This window comes from Sceloporus undulatus, chromosome 2, assembly GCF_019175285.1.
Source record: "Sceloporus undulatus isolate JIND9_A2432 ecotype Alabama chromosome 2, SceUnd_v1.1, whole genome shotgun sequence".
Classification (NCBI taxonomy): Eukaryota; Metazoa; Chordata; class Lepidosauria; order Squamata; family Phrynosomatidae; genus Sceloporus; species Sceloporus undulatus.
The window spans coordinates 142982374-143007667 of NC_056523.1; the positions used below are offsets into that span (position 1 = coordinate 142982374).

Here is a 25294-nt window from a genome sequence, read left to right on the forward strand (position 1 = left end):
GGCACTCGCCCGCCTCAGCACCTCAGCTGTGCTGGGCTGGCCCTGGTCTTCTGGGCAAAATGGGGGATGCAGCTAGCAAGCTGGTTTTAAGGACCCTCTCACCACTGGCCCCTCTCCCTCCTCAGACACCTCAGCTGTGCTGGGGCTGGCACTGTCTTCCGGGCCAAATGGGATGCAGCAGCAAGCTGGTTTTAAGGAGCCGCTCTCACCCTGGCCCCCTCCCCTCCTCAGACACCTCAGCTGTGCTGGTGCTGGCCCTGGTCTTCGGGCCAAATGGGATGCAGCTAGCAGCTGGTTTTAAAGGAGCCGCTCCACCTGGCCCCTCCCTCCTCAGAAACACCATCAGCTGTGCGTGGCTGGCCTGTCTCTTCGGGACAATGGGATGCAGCTAGCAAGCTGGTTTAAAGAGCCGCGCTCTCACCTGGCCCCCTCTCCCTCCCAACACCTCAGCTGTCGGGTGCTGCCCTGGTCTTCTGGGCAATGGGATGCAGCTAGCAACTGGTTTTAAAGGAGCCGCTCCTCACCTGGCCCCTCTCCCTCTTCAGACACCTCAGCTTCTGGTTGCTGCCTTCTCTGGTCTTCTTCTGGGCCAAATGATCATTACAAGCGGGTTTTAAAAGCCGCTCTCACTGCCCCTCTCCCCTCCTCACAACACCTCAGCGTTGCTTTTTCTGCCCGTGGTCTTCTGGCCAAATGGGAGCAGCTAGCAAGCTGGTTTTAAAGAGCCGCTCTCACCTGCCCCTCGCTCCCTCAGACACCTCAGCTTTGCTTGCTGCCCTGGTCTCTTGCCAAATGGGATGCATCGAGCAACTGTGTTTAAAGGAGCCTCTCTCACCTGGCCCCTCTCCCTCCTCAGACACCTCCAGCTGTCTTGGTTGCTCACTTTCTTCTGGGCCAATGGATCATCTAGCAACTTTTTTTAAAGAGCCGCTCTCACCTGCCCCTCTCCCCTCCTCAGCACCGCAGCTTTCTTTGCTGCCCTGTCTTCTGGGCCAAATGGGGATGACTAGCAAGCTTGTTTAAAAGGAGCGCTCTCACCTGGCCCCTCTCCTCTCTCAGACAAAACCTCAGCTGTGCTGGGGCTGGCCCTGGTCTTCTGCCAAATGGGGATGCAGCTAGCAAGCTGGTTTTAAAGGAGCCGCTCTCACCTGGCCCCTCCCTCCTCAGACAACATCTCAGCTTCTGGTGCTGCACGGTCTTCTGGGCCAAATGGGGATGCAGTAGCAGGCTGGTTTTAAAGAGCCGCTCTCACCTGGCCCCTCTCCCCTCAGACACCTCAGCTTGCGGGCTGGCACTGGTCTTCTGGGCCAAATGGGATCAGTAGCAGAGGTTAAAGGAGCCCTCTCACCGCCCTCTCCCTCCTCAGACCTCAGCTGTGCTGGTGCTGGCCCTGGTTTTGGGCCAAATGGGATGCAGCTAGCAGCTGGTTTTAAAGGAGCGCTCTCACCTGGCCCCTCCCTCTCAGCACCTCAGCTGTGCTGGTGCTGGCCCTTGTCTTCTGGGCCAATGGATGCGCTACAAGCTGGTTTTAAAGGGCGCTCTCACCTGGCCCTCTCCCTTCAGACACCTCAGCTTGCCTGGCACTGGTCTTCGGGCCAAATGGGATGCAGCTAGAGCTAGCAAGCTGGTTTTAAAGGAGCCGCTCTCACCTGGCCCCTCTCTCTCCTCAGCTGTGCTGGTGTTGGTTGAACCATATACAAAAAGGAAGTCCAAAAATGTCAATCACACAGTTCATCCTTTCCTTAGTCTGACAGTGAAGGTGGACAGATATAGCAATGAACAAAGCATACTGTAACATCTGGATAAAGTTCTTCATCAAATGAAACTACTATCAAGAATTAGGAGAAGTGAAAAACAGAAGTGAAGCATATTCTTATTTCAATTGCCTGTGGAGAGCAGCAGAGTCCCCCTCATTGCTCCCTACCACAGTAAGATTTTCCTGAGAGTTATTTGTTTATACTGGAGAGATAACACACAAGTTGTCTCGTGCCTTCAAGTCATTTCTGACTTATGGCAAATGTAAGGCAAACGCATCATGGGCCTTTCTTATCAGAATTTGTTCTGAGGGGTTTGTCATGGCTCTGAGGCTGAGAGAGTGTATCTTACTCAAGGTCACCCAGTGGGTTTCCAGTGTCAAGTGGGCATATGAATCTTGGTCTTCCACTGCCTTGGTCCAACACTCAAACCACTACACCAGGCATAACAAATGACCAAGACAGAAAGACTCATTGAATCTAGTCAAATCTAATTCAAACTGAGACATTACCTTTAACTAAAGCCCTCACTAGCTATAGTCTGTCAGTCTACCCTTTTCTTTAAAAGGGTTCTGTAATTGCAAACAGTTTTATTGATAAATTACTAAAACCAATAATCCTGAAATTTAGTTCACCATATTCTCTGCTTACCCTTCTGACAGAGAATCTTCTTTCTCCTCTCTCTTCTGAGATGTATTACATAGTTTGCTAGTGTCAGAACAAATAAGGAGACATCCAAGCCTTTGTGTCAGAGTATGTATTCATTTGTTTAAAGCATTGACCTGTACTCCTCAGCTGAAAAACGCTTCCAGAGCAACGATCAACAGAACCATCCCAAAGCAAAGATCATCAATAAGAACATAGGTCAGTATGTGGATTTCTGAGTAATGATAAAAAAAGTGTGTGTGTGTGTGTGTGTGTATAAAACCTCATCACGGAGCTAATAAGAACAGTCTCAGCTCTCCCTGATGCCCGAGCAGCTTGAACGACTACTGTGAACCTTCTCCAGCTTGCTAATCAACCCTGTATGACAACACCTTAACCAAAAAGTGCCCTATGGGCAGCTGCTTCTAAGTACAGTAATGGCTGGATTTGCTCAGAATGATAATGCAGGATTCTAAAGAATCATGACTTCCCATGAAACTAAGGTTTGCAGTTTACTGGCTCCCCCTACCATGATAGGTAGCTGAACAAGTCGGAAATTAAAAACATCAAAACCCAGGCTTCTGGATTGCTCCTTGCTTTACAAGTCAAGATTCTGAAGCAGAATTTGTTCTTGTTCTTGGTATAAGAATCCTTGCTTGTTTGAGAGCAATACAGCAGGAATCCAGGTTTGGATGTATTAGTAACCCCTTGATTTCTGGTTAATCTAGTCACTCAGGAGGAGCCCAGTGGCAGCAAACAGGCTACATACACCTTACTAAAATCCTGGCTTACCAAAACAAACACACATAACCAACACCAGTGGATGTTATCTGTTTGGAAGCAATTTGGGAAAAGGTGTATTTCATTTATATGATATAGTTCCCAGTGCACACCTAATTCCCAATAAAAGGAGGACATGTTCAAAGGAAATCAGCAAAGCTGGAATATCAGTCTCTAGAGAGCCACAAACAGCTTCAAAGAAACCTAACAAAAAATAAAGTAACTGAAAAAAGAAGCCGAGTGAGATCTTCTGGTAAAGCATATGCAGTTTCAGAGTACACATAGCAGAAAATCTTCATTTGCATTATGATGCATTATTTATTGAATATACATGTCTTGAGTCTAAAAAAGGCAAGGTAAAAATTTTCTAAATAAATTATTTAATACTGTCTTGAGTACAACAGTGGTTCAACCAGGTTTAAACACAGCAATAAAATTTCATGCTTATAGTTAAAGGGCAATTTGATTTTTGGCATTCATTTGGTAAAACACCAGTCTTATTTTTAATGACTCTCTCCCAGATGGACTGACTCAATAAAGGAGGCCTGGTCTTACAAGACCTAGCACATATAGCTGCAAAGGTTTACCAAATCAACTCCAATGGGCTTCCAAAATACATATGAGTCTCAAAATGGGAGAAAAGATGGAATATAAATAAAGTGATGGATGATGGATAGCTTGCTCAAAATTTAAGTATAACTCTTTCTTAAAAGAGCAAAATACAAGCCAAACTAGGTGTTTAAGATTACTTTTTAACTTAATGTAATGGTCAAGAATACTCTAGATTACAAACAGTTTTTAAAATTCATAGTAAACAAAAGATAAGAAATTACTTCTGAAGACCACTATCCCAAAACACATGCATGTATCTACTACTATAAATTGCTGTTAACTGCCCTCGAGTCAACCTCAACCCATGGCACCCATGTGGATGAGACATCTCTAAGACCCTGTCCTCTACTGCTCTGCTTAAGTCTTGTAGATTCTTGCCCATAACCTCCCTAATTGAGTCTATCCATCTGACATGTGGTCTTAACCTTTCTGTGCATTACTGTCTTTTCCAATGAGTCATGCCTTCTTATGATGCGGCCAAAGTATGACAATCTCAATTTGATCATCTTGGCTTCTAGTGGGTACTGTCCTACCAAAAATATATTCCTGATCAGTTGGATGACTCAGATCATCTGACAAAACTGATCACCTTTAAGAGGTAATACAATTTTATCCTCCAAACTAATATAAGGGCAGTTGTAAAATGAATGCTACTGATCATTGGTTGAAGGGCTGAGCTGCAATCCCTAACCCTGCAACAGAAAACATATGCTCAGTCTTATATAATGGATGAGGCAAATCATAGACAAGAAACACATATACCCAGTTCTTCATCCTGCAAAGGATATGCGCGTACAGATAAAATAATACATAATCATCAAAAGTTTCTATAATAAGACAAGAACTACACAAATTCTAGCACTAGATACAAAGTCCTGAAGAATAGGAGAAAAGCTCAAAGAAACATTCCTGCATTTGTGAGAATCAATTCAGGCTAATTTAAAAATAAATGTGATGGGCACTGTATAAAGTAATACTATACTTATCTAAGGCAAATCTAAGCACAGTTATTTTGTAAGATAACCAATTAAAGAATTCAGATTTAACTATTAGTAAAAAATATTCTTTCTGCATAAAATTTACAGCCGAAAGACTTCATCTGTGCAAGAGCTCAATACTGATATTACAAATGAGGCTTTCAAGTTAATAAAAACAGCTGGATGGAATACAGTACAGTAGGCCACTGGGGACACTGTAAATAATTTTTGTCCTAGATAAGCAGTTTTGTGGACCTGAGGGCTTCTTTGAATTACACAAAAGATGTGCGCCTGCAGTTCCCTGTGTGTTTTCCATATTTCTTCTGTAACAGATGAAAGGTATTTGCATACCTAAAAACCCAAAGTTGGGAAAGTTAATTTTTGGACAACTGGCTATGGTAGCTGGAGGATGCTGGGAGTTGGAATTCAAAAGAATGACATCTCTGATCTTTTCTAAATATATGCTACATAAGTAGTAAAGAATTTATTTCTTATTATGAATCCTATTTTTTTTCTACAGGTAATTAAACAAAGTCCTGAACATTACTATGTCTGGACTGCTGCAAGAAGAAGAAAAATAATTTTAACTAAATTACAAAGTCATCTTAAGCACTCACTTTGTAGATGATTTAAACATTAATATCTCCTCCTATTTATAACCCTACAATGCAAATAGAAAAAGCCAAAAAACAGGTCATGTGGCATTTTGAAATTAATCCAATATACAAATTCTAAACATAAATAAAAAGCAGAAACACTAAAAGCAGCCTCAAGCAATAACCTGGAAAGAATTACTGACTTCTACATTTACAAGCTTCAAATCCTGCACACCCTGCTGCTATCCATGAAGAGCACACTGCATTGCTAGCTGAGAAAATATGACAGCCACAGGGAATGATACTGTCTTTTCTCTAATGTGATTTAGAGATAAACCTACATAAGACACAGTACAACAATCAGATGCATGATTAGTTCAGTTATAGCTGATTAATGAGTAAGAGAGATACATATGATTAACCTTCCATTTTGAAGCCAAGCCCTCCCTTCAGTCCATCTGCCTTGGTCCAGGCCTCGGAGGTTGAGAGGAACTGCTGGACCTCTTACCCTTTCCCTCCACCACTCCCTTCTCCTTCTGTGTCATGTCTTTTTAGATTGTAAGCCTGAGGGCAGGGAACCGTCTAACTAAAAAGATTGCATGTACAGCGCTGTGTAAATTTACAGCGCTTCATAAATAAAGGTTAATAATAATAATAATAATAATAATAATATCATCATCATCATCATAATTGGCTGTTTCTATTAGTTGATTCTCCTATGTTCCATTCCTTATTATCACCAGTGCCCAATACAGCCATAAGGGGCAGGTGACAGCACCAACAAGCAGGTGGATAACAGCAAGGGGTTTCTCCCACCCATCATTCGAAAGATTTACAAAGATTTCATGTTCAGGATCCACAAACTGAACCACAGTATTATATTTTATGACAGGACATGCATGGACCACACACACTCCTCACCAGCTGCAACCCTTTCCACATCCCACACCCATCTGTTGTGTTACCTTTAAAAAATTACTCAGCATGCCTCACTTCACACTCTAGGTGGTACATTCTCCTGCCTCACCCCCTCCCCCCCAAAAAAAATCTCAGTTATTTTAGGCCTGGGAGAGGCCCTTTGTGAACCAGGAAATGCATAGGAAATCACTAAAACAGCCCAATTGTCCAAAATATGGTAATATGTTTCTCCATACTCCTTAGATGAGACACACTGAGTTTAAAAAAAAACTTTAAAAAATGGAGATGGAAGCCTTTGGTGGCCTAAACCAGGGGTAGGCAACCTGCGGCCCGGCAAGGCCTTGGGACCGTCCCCAGCCCGGTCCTGCCGCCAATTGCCGCCAGGGCCTTTGGGGGGCAATTGTCTATAGAAACCTCAGAAACATGCATTTATACTAACATTTTTTTAAAAATCAGCAAATTTTTTTGTGTGTCCTCCATTTTTTTAAAAAAAGTATCTTCCATTTGAAAATTTTGTCCTACATTTGTCCTGGCTTATTTATATATTTAATTTTTTTTTTTAAAAAATTATTTAATTATTTATTTTTTTTTGGCTTCAGCCCCCCAGTTGTCTGAGGGACAGCAACCCAGCCCCCGGCTCAAAAAGGTTGCCTACCCCTGGCCTAAACCATGGTCTTGAAAAGGAGTATGCAGCTCGTGACCAAACATTTTCTAACCTATCTTATACCAACTGCTGAAAGAAGTTAAAAAGTCACATAACGTACCATGAAAACTAATTTAATTCAACAAAATGTCAAGCAGTATTGGCATGTTGTTGTTGTAGTGTGCCTCCAACATTTTTGACTTCCTGTGTCCCTAAGGCATAGGGTTTTCTAGGTAAGTTTCTTCTGAGGTTTGCCATTGTCTTCCTCTGAGGCTAAGACTTGCCTAAGGTCAGTGTGTTTTTATGCTCCAGCAGGGAATTGAACCCTGATCTCCAGAGTTGTAGTCCTACATTCAAATCATTATTCCTTGTAGTAATGTTTTTAACCTTTACATTGAATTTTTATCTTGTATTGTAATGTTTTAAATTTTGTAAGCCGCCTTGATCATATTTTATGGAAAGGCGGGGTAAAAATAAAATTTATTATTATTATTATTATTTATTTATTTATTTATTATTACACCATGCGGAATAAAAATTTATTTAAAATATTTCTTTAAAATATTGTTATCCCACCTTTCCTGAGCTTGAGACAGCTTACAAATATATACTGAAAAGTAGGTCGTATAAAATATGCTTAAATATTTATTATGAAAACTGGCCACTGTCAAGAAATATAAAGCAAATGATGACAAACAGAAAGGAGAGTTTTCCCTTCAGTTAGGTACATCCTGACCTTTGACATAAGATCTGTAGGGTTGCTTACAAGTGATGGCTATCACACCAGTATCCATCATACTCTACTACAAATATCAAAAAGCCAACCCACTCAACTCAAATTCCACTTTTAAGCATGCATTGTCCTGAACAGTGCTTTGAAGTTTGTTGCCCTTTTTGTTCATATTCTAGCAATGCAGTGTCGATTTCAGATTCAATTTCAAATGACCATCTAGTTTTAAATGCAACTTATAAAAAAAATTTATTTGTGTATGTAAAATTAGGGGATTTAAATTAAGAAGCAGCATTAACTTAAATCATAACAACCATTGTATTTTTTTTCTTCAAAATTTGGAAACAACTACAAAACATTAAAGTGTTTCTTTACGAATCAATACCATTCTAAACTCAGAGGCCCATCCTGGAAAGGCTCACTGCAGTAAAAATGTCAAATCATACAAAGCATGTTTCGTAACATATTCTGTAAGAACATAAAATGTTCATAATCTGTAAGCACACAATAGTGCTGTCTCTTGTTCTTAATTTCCATCCTCCTCCTTTCCTGTTGTTTTTTTGTACGTAAAAGACAAGACTGACTGCTTCCAATAATCTTAGAATACATACTGCAAAAGTTGTTTTAAAAAAAATCTATCTTCAACCAGAATCCTTTTATTCAAAAATAGATAATCAATCCTAAATCTGATACTGTATCAGGAATAAGTAACCATGGCACAAAATTAATTTCTAAAAGCAAATTAAATAAATTAATCAGTTCCCACAATTTAGCCATCAACAGGTCCTGATGAATTAACCATATTCTGAGAAGATATTTCTTTCCATTAGCATAGGAGCCACTTTGTACCCCACTGCCTTCTGGCAAGTCACAGCAACCTGTCTTAGCCAAACTAGAAGTGATGGATCTTCACTTCCCATCACTAAAAATCAGCCATTTGGGGGCATTTTCTAGTTGAGGGTAAAAGTTAGAGGAACATGTAATATAGGATGCAATGGATGAAGCAAAGGAAAAACAATACCAAGCAAGTTATAAAATTCAAGCATAACTATTTGTGCTCATACAAAGGCTGGATGGATGGATGAGAGAGTAGAAAGAGGCCAGTGCTTCCAGGGCAGATTAAACTCTTGCCTTTCACCAGGGGATGGGTGGATGGGTAGATGGATGGAGATCATGCACACTACTTACATTGACCCATGGATAAATTGACTCTGGTTTTTTTGAGTCAATTTTAACGTAAATTTCTAAACTTATACATGAGTATATACAGTATGTCTATATTTTTATTTATTTATTTATTTATTTATATCCTGCCTTTCTCCCATTATAGGGACTAAAGGCAGCTAACAACAAATTCAAAACAGTTGAAGTTAAAAACAACACAAAAGCATTAAAAAACAGATACAAGGCTCAAAAAACAATTAAGCAATTTTAAAAATTTAAAAACATTACCCATTAAAAACAAAAATGTATTAAAAACTCTATACAAACCTTAAAATATGAATTACATAACATTTAAGAGCCCAACAGTCATCAGTTTGAAATCACCTGACAGTACAAGAATATTTTTACCTGCTACTAAAGGGACAGCAGGGATGGGGCCTTCCTGTACTCTCTAGGGATCAAGTTCCAGTGCCTAGGAGCAGTCACTGAGAAGGCCCTCTTCCTTGTTCCCACCAAACAAGCCTGAGATGATGGTGGGACAGAGAGAAGGGCATCTCCTAATGATTTCAGTACTCTACTGGGCTCATAAAGGGAGATACGGCCCTTCAAATAACCTGGACCTAAGTTCTCTATAGGCCAAAACCAGTACTTTGAATTGTGCCCGGATACAGACTCACAGCCAGTGAAAATGTTGCAACAAGGGGGTTGTGTGATCCCTGTAGACAACTCCAGTTAACAACCTAGCTGCAGCTCTTTGTTCCAACTGTGGTTTCTGAGCACTTTTCAAAGGCAGCCACACGTAGAGCGAATTGCAGTAGTCCAAACAGGCTGTAACCAAGGCATGTACTACTGTGTCCAGATCTGACTTCTCCAGGAATGGGGTGCAATCAGTGCACTAGATTTAACTGTGAAAAAGTACTCCTGGTGATTGCCAAAATCTGGGCCTTCAGGTTCAGCACTGAATCCAGAAGCACCCCCAAATTGCAAACCTGAGTTTTCAGGGGAAGTGTAACACACTCCAACACAGACTGAATCCCTATTCCCAGATCTGTCTTTCGACTGGAACATGACCTGGAGCATGTCTGTCTTGTCTGGATTAAGCTTCAATTTGTTTGCCCTCAACCAGTCCATTACATCTGCCAGGTATCAGTTTAGCACAGGAAGAGCTTCCTTGGAATTAGGTGGAAAGGAGTGATAGAGTTAGGTATCATCAGCATACTTGCAACACCTCACTCCAAAACTCTCGACTACCTCTCCTAACAGTGTTATTCCTGTACTGAAACTAGGGAGAAATATGTCAGAAATCACAATAATAAATTCATGGTAGAAGTGAAAGTTGGGGGGAAAGGGGCTCCTTGGTCTACAGCTCTCTCTCTTCACCTCTGCTAGACTGGTACAGGGGTACCCCGGGTTACGAAATTAATTCGTTCCGCCGCCGCTTTCGTAACCCGAAAATCTTCGTAAGGCGAAAAAGCCATAGGCGCTAATGGGGAAAAGCCGCGATTTCGTGCGAAATAGCGCCGAAAAGCACCAAAAAATTTTTCGTAACCCGAAATAACCTTCGTAACCCGGAACAGTTTTTTTAAATGGATTTTTTTCGTAACCCGGAAATTTCGTAAGGCGGCGCATTCGTATCCCGGGGTACCACTGTACTCTTCAGCTATTGAAAACATCCCTCTCACAAGAAATAAGCTCCACAAGACTCAGTGGTGTTTACTTCTACTTACTCCTAAACATATGTGCGTGTGTGTGTTGTGTGCCTTCAAGTCGTTTCTGATTTATGGATACTTCAAGGCAAACCTATAATGGGGTCTTCTTGGCAAGATTCATCCACAGGAGATTTGCCATTGCCTTCTATTGAGGCTGCGGGCATGTGACTTGCCCAAGTTCACCCACTGGTTTCATAGCCAAACTGGGAATTGAACCCTGGTCTCCAAAGTTCTAGTCCAATACTCAAACCACTATGCCTTACCCTCAGGTAAACCCTACTGAGTTCCACTGGACCTATTCCTTGGAAAATATGCATAAAACTATAGTGTTAAACCTGAAAATCTCTACTTGCATTTCAGGATGCCACAGTCCCAGAAGGACTGTGCCACACGATTCTTCCAGAAGGGCAGATCAACCAAAACAGAAGCCAGTTAATGGGTGACACAGGGCACTGGTGATGAGATAAATTTGTGCAAAATCTGTAAGTTCTCTGTAAGATGCACCCAATGTATTTTACAAAACAAATCCCCCTCAAACTATGACTCAGAAAATTCTTAATTTTAACAACTCAGTGAATGTAGGAAGCAGTTAATGCAAAAGAATTAGTATTCATATATGAATAAAACAAATTATATCAACCAGCAAATTTTCTTGGTCCAAAATCATTAGGAGCTTTTTAATACTAAAACAAAAATGGGGAGAGAATTGTATAAGCTATGCTGTGATAGTTTAATTAGAATCTATAGACCTACTGCTACTTACTTTGATCAGCGTAATTTTTTGCTTTCAGTTCAAGCTGTCGGGTTTGTGACTCCAAAGCTTCCACTCTTATCTGCAATTCTTTTTTTTCTTGTTCTTGAGAATCTTCAAATTCAATAAATTTCTGTAGAGTGAAAAAAAGGGAGACAGGTTCAGTCACATTTAAATATAAACACTTTCATCTCATCAACTTTTAAAGGGAATGGTCTAGGTTTAATATCATGGTTCTAACCTCAGCTATTAAGGCAAAGACCCAAAACACGTGGGCCAAATAAAGCCCCTTCCAGGTACTTTGGCGGTGTGGGGTTCAAACAACCCATGCCGCCAAACTGCCTGGAAGTCACTCTGAGTCCACCTGAGGCAGCCCAAATCCAGGCTGAAAAGAAACAGCAAAAATCAGCACCTGCCAGCAGCCCATTTGAGACTGTGGCAGTGGTTGGCTCGAGGACCATGATTTCCAGATGCAGCGGTCCCAGAGTGACAGGGGCCAGAGCAGTCTCTGGCTGCTCCTTTTCCCCGTCTGCTTCACGCTCAAAAGACAGGAGCCTAGATTCAAGCATAGGTGTGTGAAAAGAGCCTGGCAAAAAAAGACATCTCTGTTCTTCACACTATCTCTTCATTCTCCCAATGGCAAACACAGAGGGTCAGGGGACACAGCTGAATGGACTAAGATGTGGTTCAAGGGGGAGGGTCATTGGAAATCATATGAACTATCAACACAACATAGTTACACATATACATTTGTAGTCATTGTTGTTTAATGTCATCAAATCAACTTCACCTTAAGGTGAACCTATCAATAAGAGATCTCATCCTGTTATCAATAGCCAGCATCAACATGCATACCTATATAATCACTAAAATCATTTTCAAAAGTCATCACTGGTCTGAGCAGCATCTTGTGCAGATGGCCCTGATCAGTTAACTGGCTGAAAAATTCAGCCATTTAAATTACAAGGTGCTGCTTGCAGACCAAAAAAGAAGACTTCAGTACAACCAGGGAAGTAGAGTCCACCTGCCCAAACTGCAGGCTTGCCCTCCATGGATTTGAGCATCCAGTCCAGTCAGCCCATTGGCAGCACATGCATGTGGCTGCACCATCACTAAAACCAATGGGACTTGACATCCCATGGTTTTTGGCATCCACAGGGGAAAGAAATGGAAACCCCGCAGTTACAAAGGGCCGACTGTGTTTATTCTTTTCATCCACAATTAGCCTACTCCTCTATGGGTCTGAAACATGGGTCACCTATCACCAACACCTACGACTCCTCGAACGCTTTCATCAGCGCTGTTTACGCACAATTCTAAATATACACTGGACTGACTATGTGACAAATGTTGCTGTCCTTGAGCAAGCAGGGATCACCAGCATTGAGGCCATGCTATTGAGGACGCAGCTGCGCTGGGCAGGACACGTTTCTAGGATGAAGGACCATCGCCTCCCAAAAATAGTATTCTATGGTGAACTCACTATGGGTCAGCGTAAGAGGGGCGCCCCAAAGAAGAGATACAAGGACTCCCTGAAACAACATCTCAGGCTTGGCCAAATTGATCACCAACAATGGTCTGCCCTGGCCTCCCACCGGGAGGCATGGAGACGCACTATCCACGATGCTGCAGCCTTTTTCGAAAACTCACACCAAACGAGCCTTGAAGAGAAACGACAACGCAGAAAGAACCACAACCCAGAAACATCACCCAACCAGAGACTTTCCACTGTGCTTTCTGCAATCGGACCTGTTTATCCCGGATTGGCCTTTTTCGTCACCAACACGCTTGTACAAAGTGCGGGATGAGTCCTTCCTGAATCTTCATTCGCAAAGCAAAGCCAGAGAGAGCCTACTGAACAAAGTTTACACTCTCTTTCCTTAATTTAGTACTTTGGAGTCACCAGTGCAAATACTTACCTGAATTTATGCCACACGTGTAACCTTAAGCTACAGTTAAGCAGTACTACAAAAGATACAAGTTGAAGCAAAACAGTAATTTGAAGTCTGGCAGTAAGCTTCATTTAACTCAAAGGGGTACACTTCCAAGGAAAAATGGCTAAAATATCTTTGTCAATGCTGTAAATGGGGATTACTCTGAGTTGGGTATAAAACAGAGGCTGGAAAAATTACTGATCATGATTACAGCTCCAAGAATTCCCCAGCCAACATGGCCAAGAGCTACACTAAATTAAATGAACTTAAATTCCTGACTAAGGACCCAAACAAACAGGCCAAACTAAAGCCGCTTTGGGTCACTTTAGAGGTATATTGTTTAAATGACACACACCTTAGGACTAGTGCGTGGCTTTGGCCTGGCTTCCAACTTCTTAGGACGCATGCAGCATTTAAGCACCATACCTTCAAAGTCATAGAATCATAGAGTTGGAAGAGACCACAAGGGCCATCCAGTCCAACCCCTTGCCATGCAGGAATCCGAAACAGCTTTATTCTGGCCTATCAGTCAGTCATGACCAACTAAAGTCAGTCATGACCAACTAAATTCAATTCATTCTGTATCCAATCCACTGAAACCACAACAGCATAAAATAGTCATGCCTGGAGATATCAAACCACCATGTCGCGATCAATTTAGTAATCTTGCTAAATTGACTTTTCTATTATTGATTTCACAAAACCTAGATCCTTTATTTCTCATATATAATCTCCAACATAACCTATTTTTGTCGTCTGTCTATTAACTTAGGTACTCCTTTTGGATGGCATCTTCTATAATGTAAACTATTCTAGCACAGGCATCTCTATTATAAATCTTTGTGTACCAGTAGTAAAGAAAGACATAATCCTGAACACATTTCCTCTCCTAAAACGTTCTCATTTTACTTACTGCAGAGCAACTCTCAACTAAAAAAACTTCCTTAACCTTTAAACAGAGTAGATGAGCTTTGCGCCTCCTCTCTCAATTGCTACTTCTATTAATATAAATGCATTTATTGTCAAGCTGGTAACTATCCTTCTCATTCCTTCCTATAAAAAAGCAAGCTTGTAAAAAAAAGTTATTTAATTCCAAAGACACAAGCCAATAACGCTCAAGGCAGTAAAGATCATATGCCTTCTTTGCTGCTGTATAAACCCTTATAAAATATCATAAATACTGAAACAACCAACTAACAGAGCCAAAAGAAAATTACTCTAGCAGCTGACTGTTTGCAACAGCAGATATGTAGGTACTTGCTAACAAACCACAACTGAACTTTGTTTTCCACAGTTATTCAGTGTAAGTTCATATCACTTTCAAGAACCCATAACATGGTTATCAAAAAATAATATTATAATGGTTGGATGCTGAACTCATTTGAGCAGATTTTCTGGTTCAGGAGTACTAATAACTCAAACATATATGTTGAAAAATGCACATACTGTACATTGTTACTGTCGTTACTTCCCCATATTCTTGCAAATCTGTTTCCCCTTACCTTGTCTCTCCATAACTGTTAATCTCATCTGAGTTAGCAAGGGCAGGGTGCGGTGCAGGGGATCCTTCATATTTTCCAAATTTTCAAGTTAGATGGGAGAGGTAATGTAAGCATATGTATCCCAAAGTGAGAATGAAAACTATGCAACTCTCATGATTTATTAAAAGAGAAAAGAACCTAGGGGAGAGCTAAAACTGTAACACATCAGCTAGAAAGTCAGTTCTCCCAGAATAACCAAACATTTGCAGATAGCCAGAAGGGGATTTCTATTGCAGTCACTGGATAGAAAAATGACCAAATGACTCCTAAGCAATACAAACCACAACACAAGACAGAAACAAAGAGGATTGCAACTGTAAAGAATACATGTGTAAGAGCAAATACTCTCTGCCCACATGTTTATTTTGATAACATATATGGGTTGAGTCTCCCTTATACAAATGCTTGGGACCAGAAGTGTTTTGAATTTTGGAATATTTGCATATACATAATGAGATTTTTTGGCAATGAGACCCCAGTCTAAACATGAAGTTCATTTGTGTTTCATACATAAAGTATACATATAACCTGCAGGTAATTTTATACACAATACTTTTAATAATGTTGTTCATGTAACAAACTTTGTGTACACTGAACCATCAGAAAGCAAAGGTACCTCAGCCACCCATGTGGACAATTTTGGATTTCAGAATATTCTGGATTTTGAATTCCAGATAAGGGAGACTCTACCTGTACAGTATTCCCCCAAGACTTCCCACCCACTGGTCCATTTAAACTCTACAGCTATTATGTGTGTCACTAGCTAGGTTCTTTTGCTGACATTGTTTTTGAAATCCACAGAAGTAGGACCATTTGCGTGCAAAGCATGTGACTGGTTGGGCCGTAAGGATGAGACAGAAAACTAAGAGACCCAACTACTTAAATATCATTTACAGACTAGTCAGTAACTGTAAACAACTAATAATTATCAGCTTTATATTTAACTTTAAGACTTTTTTCTTTAAAATATATGAAATGATTTGTCACACTTTTTATAATGCAAGTCAAGCATTTTATGTCTTCACCTAATCCTACAGTCCTGGCCATCTTGCATAAAAAAACCTGTTTACAAATATCGAAGTAGGACTTGAAAAGGTAGATACTCTACATGGTTATTAATTGATTCATCAATAAAATACTGAGAAGGCTATGTAAGATATTAATTTTAATCCAGTTACATTTTGGCATACTATTGCCTACAGATCTGCACTTCAATGTATTTTTTATTCTCAAAAAATACCACAACCAGGACTAGAAAAACATTTCCTTCTTGTAAACACCAAAACCATATACTTCAAAACATTAACAACCATATGCCTGGAATTCCTCCTTCCTGACCATACACAAAAAATTTCCTTCTCTTTTCTATGTTGATAACATAACCAATTACAGCACACTAAAGAAATATTAGTTCTGCTTTCAGTATATAAAATGTGTTACTCAAAGTCAACAAAAAAACATGTGAGGAACATACGAGCTCAACAGCTGTGTAGGATTTTAACTCAGCCACCTGGGATTTTTCAGCTGAATGTGGTAGTAACTGGAACTGGAACTGCATATATTCAAAGCATGCACTTGGTCAAAGACCAAACTATAGATGACACTAAGTAGTATGATTCCTTTCCATGAAGTCTGATGTTCTTTAATCAAAAGCAGCCCTGAAGACTGTGACCATAAGAGTTATGTGACTGACAGGCTCCATTATTATTATTGTCATCATCATCATCCTTTCTCTACTTGTCAATTGTTCATTCAAAATCTTCCTGCCACCCAAGTTGGCTTTTAACCTGCAGGAGAAAGATGACAAGGCTAAGGTATGGCTATTATTTGCTTCAAATTAACTATATAATGAAAAGTGATATTACCTATCTTCTAGAAAGGCTGTGAGCCAGCATGATGGAACAAGTGCAATTAATAGCAATAATTTTATTTTTATGAGGTATCTTTATGTACATGATACTGGTTTCAAATGTGCTATTGAAAACTGAATTAATCATGAAGCATTCACTACTGATATTTGATATTTTAGACCTTCACAGAAGAATTTTTTTCTTACATCACCTGTTGTTTTAAAAGATATCTTAAATCTGTCAGTCTTGAACACAGCTTGGTTCCAGACACTACAACCCCACCATCTTAAGCAACCATGCCTTTCTTCAGGTCTTAACACTGCATGATCAGCATGTGACAGCTACCCATTACAGAAGCTACCAGGCTTCAGGGGAAAGTAGCCCTGAAACAACAAACCAAACTTTTCCAGGAGGTTCAGCCTAGCCAGGCACAACAACATCATGAGATCCATTCTGGCTAGAAGTCTGGTTCCAGCAGCTAACCAGCTCACTGGCAAAAACATGAAAGCACTGCCAGGTCTCCCTCAGAAGCACCATTTCTGCCTGACAAACAGGCTTGTAGCCTCACAAAATGATGCAAACAAACTGGATCTCAAAGGGAGTACCTTTTTATCTTGCTAATGGAATTTAAATTTTATTCCCAGGACTTTTAAGAATCTCCCAGTAGACACATGGCCAGAAGGAGAAGGACGTGACTGCACAAATATCCCTCCATAGCATCTGAACTGAGAACCGCCACTACATCTTGACAAAATGCAGACCTATACAAAGGATTCTTGCAGCATCTTTAACACTAACCGAAAGAAAGAATGTGGTAGCAAGAGCTTTTGTAGACTTCAGCCTACTTCCTAAGATGCACGTTTGACTAACAGTGGTCCAAAACACACTGCAGATATAATCCTGTTTGTGACCACTTTAACTGTCCTGGCTCAGTGCTAGGAAAGCTTGGGAATTGTAGTCTGTTGTAGCACTGACAGAGGAGGCTAAATGTCTCTCACAACTAAATTCCCAGGATTCCCTAGAACTAAGCCAGGACAGTTAAAGCAGTCACAAACTGGATTATTTCTGCAGCGTACTTTGGGCCACTGTCATCATCAACATCTTGACAAAATGTAGGCAAACAGATCTTGTAGCACCTTTGAAACTAACTGAATGAAATAATTTGGTAGCACAAGCTTTTTGCAGACTTCTGCCTACTTCCTCAGAGGCATGTTTGATGAGCGTTTGTCATCATTTTTTTCTTCCTCCTGTATGGCTTTTCTTTTTAAAACACCTTTGCCTTGTGAATAAACCAGTGGAGCTTCAACAGCTTGCACCATGTAATTTTGTGCTTTTTGGTCAGCCCCATAAAGGCATCATGGGTCCAAAACACACTGGAGAGATCACCTAGTTTGAGGCCTCTTTCACTGCCCTGGCTCAATGCTAGGTAGTTTTGTGAGACATTGCGCCTTCTCTGTCAGGTTTGCTAAGCACTGTCTCACAAGTATTCACTAGCATTGAGCCAGGGCAGTTAAAGCGGTCTCAAACCAGATTATCCCTGCAGTGGATACTGGACAAATAGCCCAGTTTGGCACTGCTTTAACTCTTTTTCTGGGTCAAGGCTATGGAATTCTGGGAGTTGGAGTTTGTTGTGGGGCCTAAAGTGGAGGAACTCCACTCCGGGACCCACAACAAACTCCAACTCCCAGAATTCCATAGCCTTGAGCCAGAAAAAGCGTTAAAGCGGTGCCAAACCGGGTTCTGTGTCCAGTGTGGATGTAGGCACACACACACACCCTCCTCCTCCTCCTCCTCCTCCGTCCTGCCTCACCTCCTCGGCCTGCTTCCTCAGCGCCTTCTCCCTCTCGTACTGGGTGAGGAGCTGCTCGTTGTCGTCGCGGAGCAGCTCCAGCTCCACGCTGGTCTCCTGGCTGTGGGCGCAGACCGAGTCCAGGTTCTCGAGCACGGCCACCACGAGGGGCATGAGCTCGGCCACCACCTCCTCGTCGTAGCGCCCGATGAGGCGCTCGAACTCGCGGTAGATGGAGCCCGCCAGGCCCGAGACCCGCTCAGACATCATGGCCGGGCCGGGCCCGCCGGGGTCCTCCTGGTACACCACGCCGTCCGCCAGCTCCATGGTCGAGAGCGGGCGCCAAGCCTCCCTGAGGCGGAGAGAGAAGGAGAAACAGCAGCAGCGGCGGCGGCGCCTCTCTCTCCTTCCTTCCTTCCCTTTCCCCCCCTCTCTCTCTCTCTCTCTGCGGCGGGGCCTTGATTCCACCTCAGCGCGGACGGGAAGGAAGACTGCCTGGCTGACAGGCGCGCGGCACTGACCTCACCCACGGCGGAGGGAAGGAGGCGACGCCCGCCGATGACGTCGTTGGTGGGCGGGCCTAACGGCTGTTGGAACACCACGCCGGGGGCGTGGCCTCCATGTTGATTGACGTGACGCTGGGAAGAAAAACAGGGCGGGGCCGGGAGTGTGGGCCTGAGGAAAACAGGGCAGCGTGGGAGGCGGTGTTTCGCCTCCAGACAGAGCCTGAGGGGTTTATTGAGGGTGGGGTTGGTGCTCTTTCAGTGTCAGCGCCAGAGAGGCATAACGGGAGGAGTGTTGGAGTGCCACTCTGGAGAGCAGGGTTGGAAGCCCACTGGGTGGCCCTGGGCAATAATAATAATAATAATAATAATAATAAAGTTTTATTAATATGCTGCCTTTCCTGTAGGATTGAGGCGGATCACAACACCAGATAAAACACAATATACAGTTAAAATACACGTGTCCTTCTACATTCACTGGGGTTAGGGGCGCAAGACCCCCATGAATGTGGGGAAACCACAAATAACCCAAAACAATATGTTTTTACATGAGAGGACACCTCTCTGGGAATGTCTAGGTCCTCCCATGCTACTCTTTGGTCAATGTCTGACAGACACCGGCCATAGAACTGCACAGGAGGAGCCACAAAGGCCTGGTGGAATGGGCCCTCTAGGAATCTCCAGGTCCTGCAGCACAACTTTTAGTTAAAGTTGACCACAGAGTTGCACTGGAGGACCTAGATAGTAATCAAACCCGTGAATAATCAAATCCACAAATATCAAAGGCGCAAATATGGAGGGATATGTGTACATCCCGTTAATTCCCTACCCTCCAAGTCACATCCTCTCAGCCTCAGCAATGGCAAACCCCCTTTGAAGAAATCTTGCCAAGAAAACTCCTCTGTAGGGTTGCCATATGCAGTAGATGTAGGCATGCAACAACAATAGCAGCACTTGACAATGGTTCAACACACACGGCAGGGATAATCCAGTTTGAGACCGCTTTAACTGCCCTGGCTCAGTTCTAGGGAATCCTGGGACCTGGAGTTTTGTGAGACATTTAGCCTTCTCTGTCAGAGAGAGCTCTGATGCCACAATGAACTACAGTACAGTTCCCAGGATTCCCTAGAACTGAGCCAGGGCAGTTAAAGCGGTCTCTAACTGGATTATTTCTGTAGTGTGTTTTGGAGCAATGAGGAAATAGAAATGGTTAAAGAGTGCCTGTACCTTGGATCAAATATTGATCAGAATGGGGACTAGTCAAGAAATAGGAAGAGCACTAAGAATGAGGAGGGCAGCTATGAAGGAACCAGAGAAGAGTAAAGATATGCAACTGAGCACCAAAATTAGCCAAGCCATTGTATTCCCCATCAGCATGTACAGATGCAACAGTTGGACAGTGAAGAAAGCAGATAGGAAGAAAATCCATTTGTTTGAGATGTGGTGCTGGAGAAGAGTGCTGAGGATCCCATGGGCTGCCAAAAAGACAACCAAATGGGTCCTAGAACAGATCAGGCCTGAACTCTCCCTGGAAGCCAAGATGATCACACTGAGGCTGTCGTACTTTGGATACATCATAAGAATCTATGTCTATTATTCATCGCAAAATCACATCTTAAGTTCATACACAAAGACCTCTGCCCCAAGGAGCTTGCAGCTTAATGCTGAGGGAGAAGACGAAAGAGCAAAAGCAATATAGAATGAATCAACATGTTTTTAATGCCTACTTGGTTCATTTCTGTTACAGGCTTGAAGCTTAGAGGTTTCTATACCTTACATTCTTGAAGGAGTGGGGAAACAGGTCTTCTGTTCCTAAATTGTAAGTAAAAAATACCAAAAATACAATTCGTAGAGTTTTATAAGAAGGGAACAGTTAACAAGAATATCTTGTGAATTTTTTAAACAGATCTACTCTGTACAGAAAAGTGCAGATAGGGTGAAATAGAGCTTACTACATGAGGAGGAGTTGAGAATCCTTTTGTGTTTGTAGGGACTGAGAGTAGGCTGGGGGGGAAAGGAGTGTCTTAACAGCTTTTTATTTAGAAAACACAGAGTGGCAGCAACAGAGACTGGGGAAAATGGATGGGTCCAAGGTTGAGTTTTGCGGTGTTTTGAATTAATTTCACAACACCACTAGAATCAGTTGTTTCACATGAGTGTAAAGGAGAAATGATAGATGTGCCAACTTTGTGTTTTTGCTTCTTTATGTCAGCATTTCCCTTGGAAAATAAAAAGTGGCAAAAACATAATGGTTTGAACAGACAGAGTGAAGTCCGTGGGCTAAATGGTGAGTTCAAACCATTTGCTTTCTAGAAGTCATTGGAATGTTAAAATCTCAGGCATTTCTTAACATTCCAGCTTAATTAAAGTAACCTCATGTGAAGTCCAAGAATTTTTCCAGCTAAGGTGTATGAGACTGAGCTACTAGTTTGATATACTGGTGATTAATTACACTAGCCACTGGCAAGGATCCTAAGAGGAACTGACTGTTGCATATTTAGCAGGGCTGTGGGAAGATTTTTCTGATCACAGCCTCTGTGCTGCCTTATAATCAACGCCTTCGAATCAGTTTAAGGTTCACCATAAAAAACTGTGATTAGAAAATGTGAAGCCCTTTAAATACATGTATGATATTCTTTCCATTATTTCTGCATTTCTTAAACAGATGTCAATGTCAAAGAAGGAACAAGTATTATAAGAGAGGGAACAGGGCAACGCAAACCAAAAACTGTTTGTTGGAGCTACTGCATTACTCTCCACAAGAGAGCAGCACAGGCTCAGTTTATTTGCCTATATTATACACTTTAATCCTCAAATGTCACTGCATTCAGTAGTACTTACAGTGTCTCTCTTCCTCCTCAGAGAAGGCAGTGTGATGCCCCTCTGAACAAATCTTTCCAAGAAAATCCTGTGATTGCGTCATAATAAGTCAGAAACAACTTGAAGGCACACAACAACAACAACAAGGAATGCATAGGATTCCAGTTGTAAAGGGACATAATAAAAGTTGGGCAGTGCAGAAGAACATACATGGCCACAAATACAGGGATGAAATTATATCATGCACCATTCAGAGAAATACATTGTATTGTATTTTCAATATAATTCCACAACCAAAGTTTTGGCAGATAATACTGGCTTTAAAATTATTTCTCTGTAATGCGTACAGTACCTATACAGAAGCTAAAAAGACTTTCAACATAGTATTTTTCAAATGGTTTATTCTTTTATCTAGGATTAGAAGATACTTGGATGATTTGTATGGCAAAAATAAATTAATTCCAGACATCTATGTTTAAAATGTTCATACTTATGGATATTGTATTTCTAAGATGATGACCAGCAAACTTGAGTTTTTACTGTCATCTTCCACTTGCTTTATGGTGAACTATAAGTATGCTGGTAATAGCTGAAGGAACAAAATAGAGCATCATGTTTCTTTAGACCAATTGCAGTATCATTCCAGACATATTCTATGGAAAAAAATTATTTAAGGATATATTGTATATCATGAGGTTTAAATTACCCAGAAATGTACATGTGTAGAGACTCAAAGCAAGATTTAATCATTGATTAAGATCATAATCATGGATCAAGGTGCTTTACAAGCAGTCATTCAAGGCATTTGGCTATTTCAGGGCATTTGACTTGGATGGATTGGTCCTGTGATCCCTGTGTGCGAGACACCTTCTGAATCAGCTTAATGAAGTTATATTTCTGTGTACTCCCAGCAGCAATCTAGAAAGCATTACTGAGCTGTTTGTAAAACTAATCGAGCAACACTTTGAACCCACAATACTCTGACAACCCCATCATCAATGGCCAGTTTTGATGGTTGTTGATTCTGACTCACAGCAATCTTAAAACAATTCTATCATGAGGTTTGCTTGGCAGGATTTGTTCAGAGGAGGTTTGCCATTGGACCTTACCACACAGGGCACAGAAGTAGGGTCAGTTCGCATTGGCCAATGCGTATTCATGTCATGTCGCATCGTTCATTCACACTCACGCTCTCTGAATATGCTTTGCCGATTCGTATTCGCGTCATATCGCATCGTTCATTCACACCTGGGCGGCCTTCCGGATCGAGGTCTTGCGCATCGGCCAATGCGTATTCAGGCAAAGTGAGGCAAGTGCAGATTGGATAACTACACCAGCCCAATACAATGTGTATTGGCCGATGCGCATCGGCAGCTTTGCGCATGCTCTGTGGGGCTCTGAACGGGGGCAACATTTTTAACTTCCGGGGGTTGAAGAATGAGGTCACTGTTTAGCGCGTAATATCACAAGAATTGGTGCCTTTAGCCACTTACGAAAGGGGTATGCACCATCTGTATATGTGTGTGTGTGTGTGTGTGTATATGCACACACATAAATACATACATACATGCTTATATATATACATACATACTTATACACACACACACACAGTGGTATAGCCAAAAGTGAGATGCCTTTTTTATGCGTACACACACATTTGTCTGTATGAGTGTTTATATACACACACACACACACACACACACACACACATAGATATACACACATATACACACAGTGGTACAGCTAAAAGTGTGATGCCGTATTTATATGTGTACACACACATCTGTCTGCTTGAGTGTTTATATATGTGTGTGTGTGTGTGTATACACACACACAGATATACACACATATACACATTGTGGTACTGCCAAAAGTGTGAAGCCGTATTTATATGTGTGTGTGTGTACATACATATATAATATATATACATATATAATAAATAATAATAATAAAAATTTTATTTGTATACCGCCCTTCCAATGATCAGGGCGGTGAACAACAGGATAACAATACAATACAATACATGTATTAAAATGCCGTACATTACACAAAACTATTAAAACCAATACTAAAACCCCATCAACCAGCTACCATTGCTGTCGAAGGGGGGGGAAGACTAACTGGAGATTGATTCAGGGAATGCTAGTCGGAACAAGAAGGTTTTTAACTCCCTCCTGAACTGGGCCAGGGAGGTGGCTGAGCGGAGCTCTATGGGCAGCATGTTCCAGAGGGCCGGGGCGACGATGGTATATGACCTCCTTGCTGTGGAGGCTAGTCTAGCCCCTGGGACCCTCAGTAGTTGCTGCCCAGATGTTCTGAGGGTGCGGGGCGGAATGTATGGGGAGAGGCAGTCCTCCAGGTATCCTGGGCCCAAGCCATGTAGGACTTTATAGGTTATGACCAACACCTTGTATTGTGCCCGGAAGCGAATGGGCAGCCAATGCAGATCTTTAAGTACAGGTGTAATGTGACTGGCCTTGGAAGTGCCAGTGACCAGTCTGGCTGCCATATTCTGTACCATCTGTAGCTTCCGGGTGTGGTACAAGGGTTGCCCCATGTAGAGCGCATTGCAGAAATCCAATCTAGAGGTTACCAGAGCATGTACCACCGTTTCAAGGTCTCTCTGGGCCAGGTATGGGCGCAGCTGGCGAATGAGCCGAAGCTGATAACAGGTGCTCTTGACCGTCGCATCCACCTGAGCTGTAAGGTGAAGCGACGAATCAAGAAGCACCCCCAGACTGCGCATGGAGTCCTTCACGGGAAGCGTGATCCCGTTCAGGACAGGTGGAACCACCGCCATTCCTGGACCAGGGGAACCTATCACAAGTACAGTGGTACCCCGGGATACGAATGCGCCGGGTTACGAATTTTTCGGGATACGAAAAAATCCCATAGGGATTTATTGCTTCGGCTTACGAAGGTTTCTTCGGGTTACGAAAAAACCGCGGCGCTATTTTCCGCCACCGGAGGGCAGCAGAGAGCTATTTTTCCATTAGCGCCTATGGGAATTCGGCTTACGAAGGTATTTCGGGTTACGAAATTAACCGCGGAACGAATTAATTTCGTAACCCGGGGTACCACTGTACCTCCATTTTCTCCGGATTCAGACTGAGTCGGTTTTCCCTCATCCAGCCCATTACCGACTCCAGGCAGGTCACGAGAGGAGAGACGCCATCCTCAGTCACTGCATCAGTCGGAGACATAGAGAAGACTATTTGAGTGTCATCAGCGTACTGATAACCCCTCGCCCCATGTCTCCGGATGATCTCTCTCAGCGGTTTCATGTAAATGTTAAAAAGCATGGGAGACAGAATGGCTCCTTGAGGGACCCCAGATATAAGGGCCCTCTTATAGGAGCACACGTCTCCCAGCTGCACCATCTGGAACCTTCCAGAGAGGTAGGACCGGAACCACTGGAGCGCAGTGCCCCCAATTCCCACCTCTGCCAGGCGCTCCAGAAGGATACCATGGTCTGGTATCGAAAGCCGCTGAGATGTCCAAGAGCACCAACAGGGACACGCTTCCCCTGTCCATGCCCAGACGGAGATCATCGACCAAGGCGACCATGGCCGTCTCAA

The 25294-nt window shown here is 42.3% G+C and overlaps 2 protein-coding genes across 3 annotated transcripts in view; one reads left to right on the top strand and one right to left on the bottom strand.

Moving 5' to 3' along the window:
- Window positions 1–18907, bottom strand: part of SPAG9 (sperm associated antigen 9) — a 160675-nt gene extending 141768 nt beyond the window's left edge. For both annotated transcript variants that reach the window (XM_042454552.1, XM_042454550.1), the window contains exons 1-3: window positions 18415–18907; window positions 11292–11412; window positions 530–578 (exon numbers count right to left, since the gene is read on the bottom strand). In XM_042454552.1, the coding sequence (XP_042310486.1) occupies window positions 530–578; window positions 11292–11412; window positions 18415–18720 (476 nt within the window). In that variant the 5' untranslated portion in view covers window positions 18721–18907. The remainder of the gene's footprint in view (window positions 1–529; window positions 579–11291; window positions 11413–18414) is intronic.
- A 2228-nt stretch (window positions 18908–21135) lies between these two features.
- NME1 (NME/NM23 nucleoside diphosphate kinase 1) overlaps window positions 21136–25294 on the top strand; it is a 27520-nt gene continuing 23361 nt past the window's right edge. Inside the window, exon 1 of the mRNA XM_042452489.1 lies at window positions 21136–21183. The gene's annotated coding sequence lies outside the window, so the exon portion shown is untranslated. The remainder of the gene's footprint in view (window positions 21184–25294) is intronic.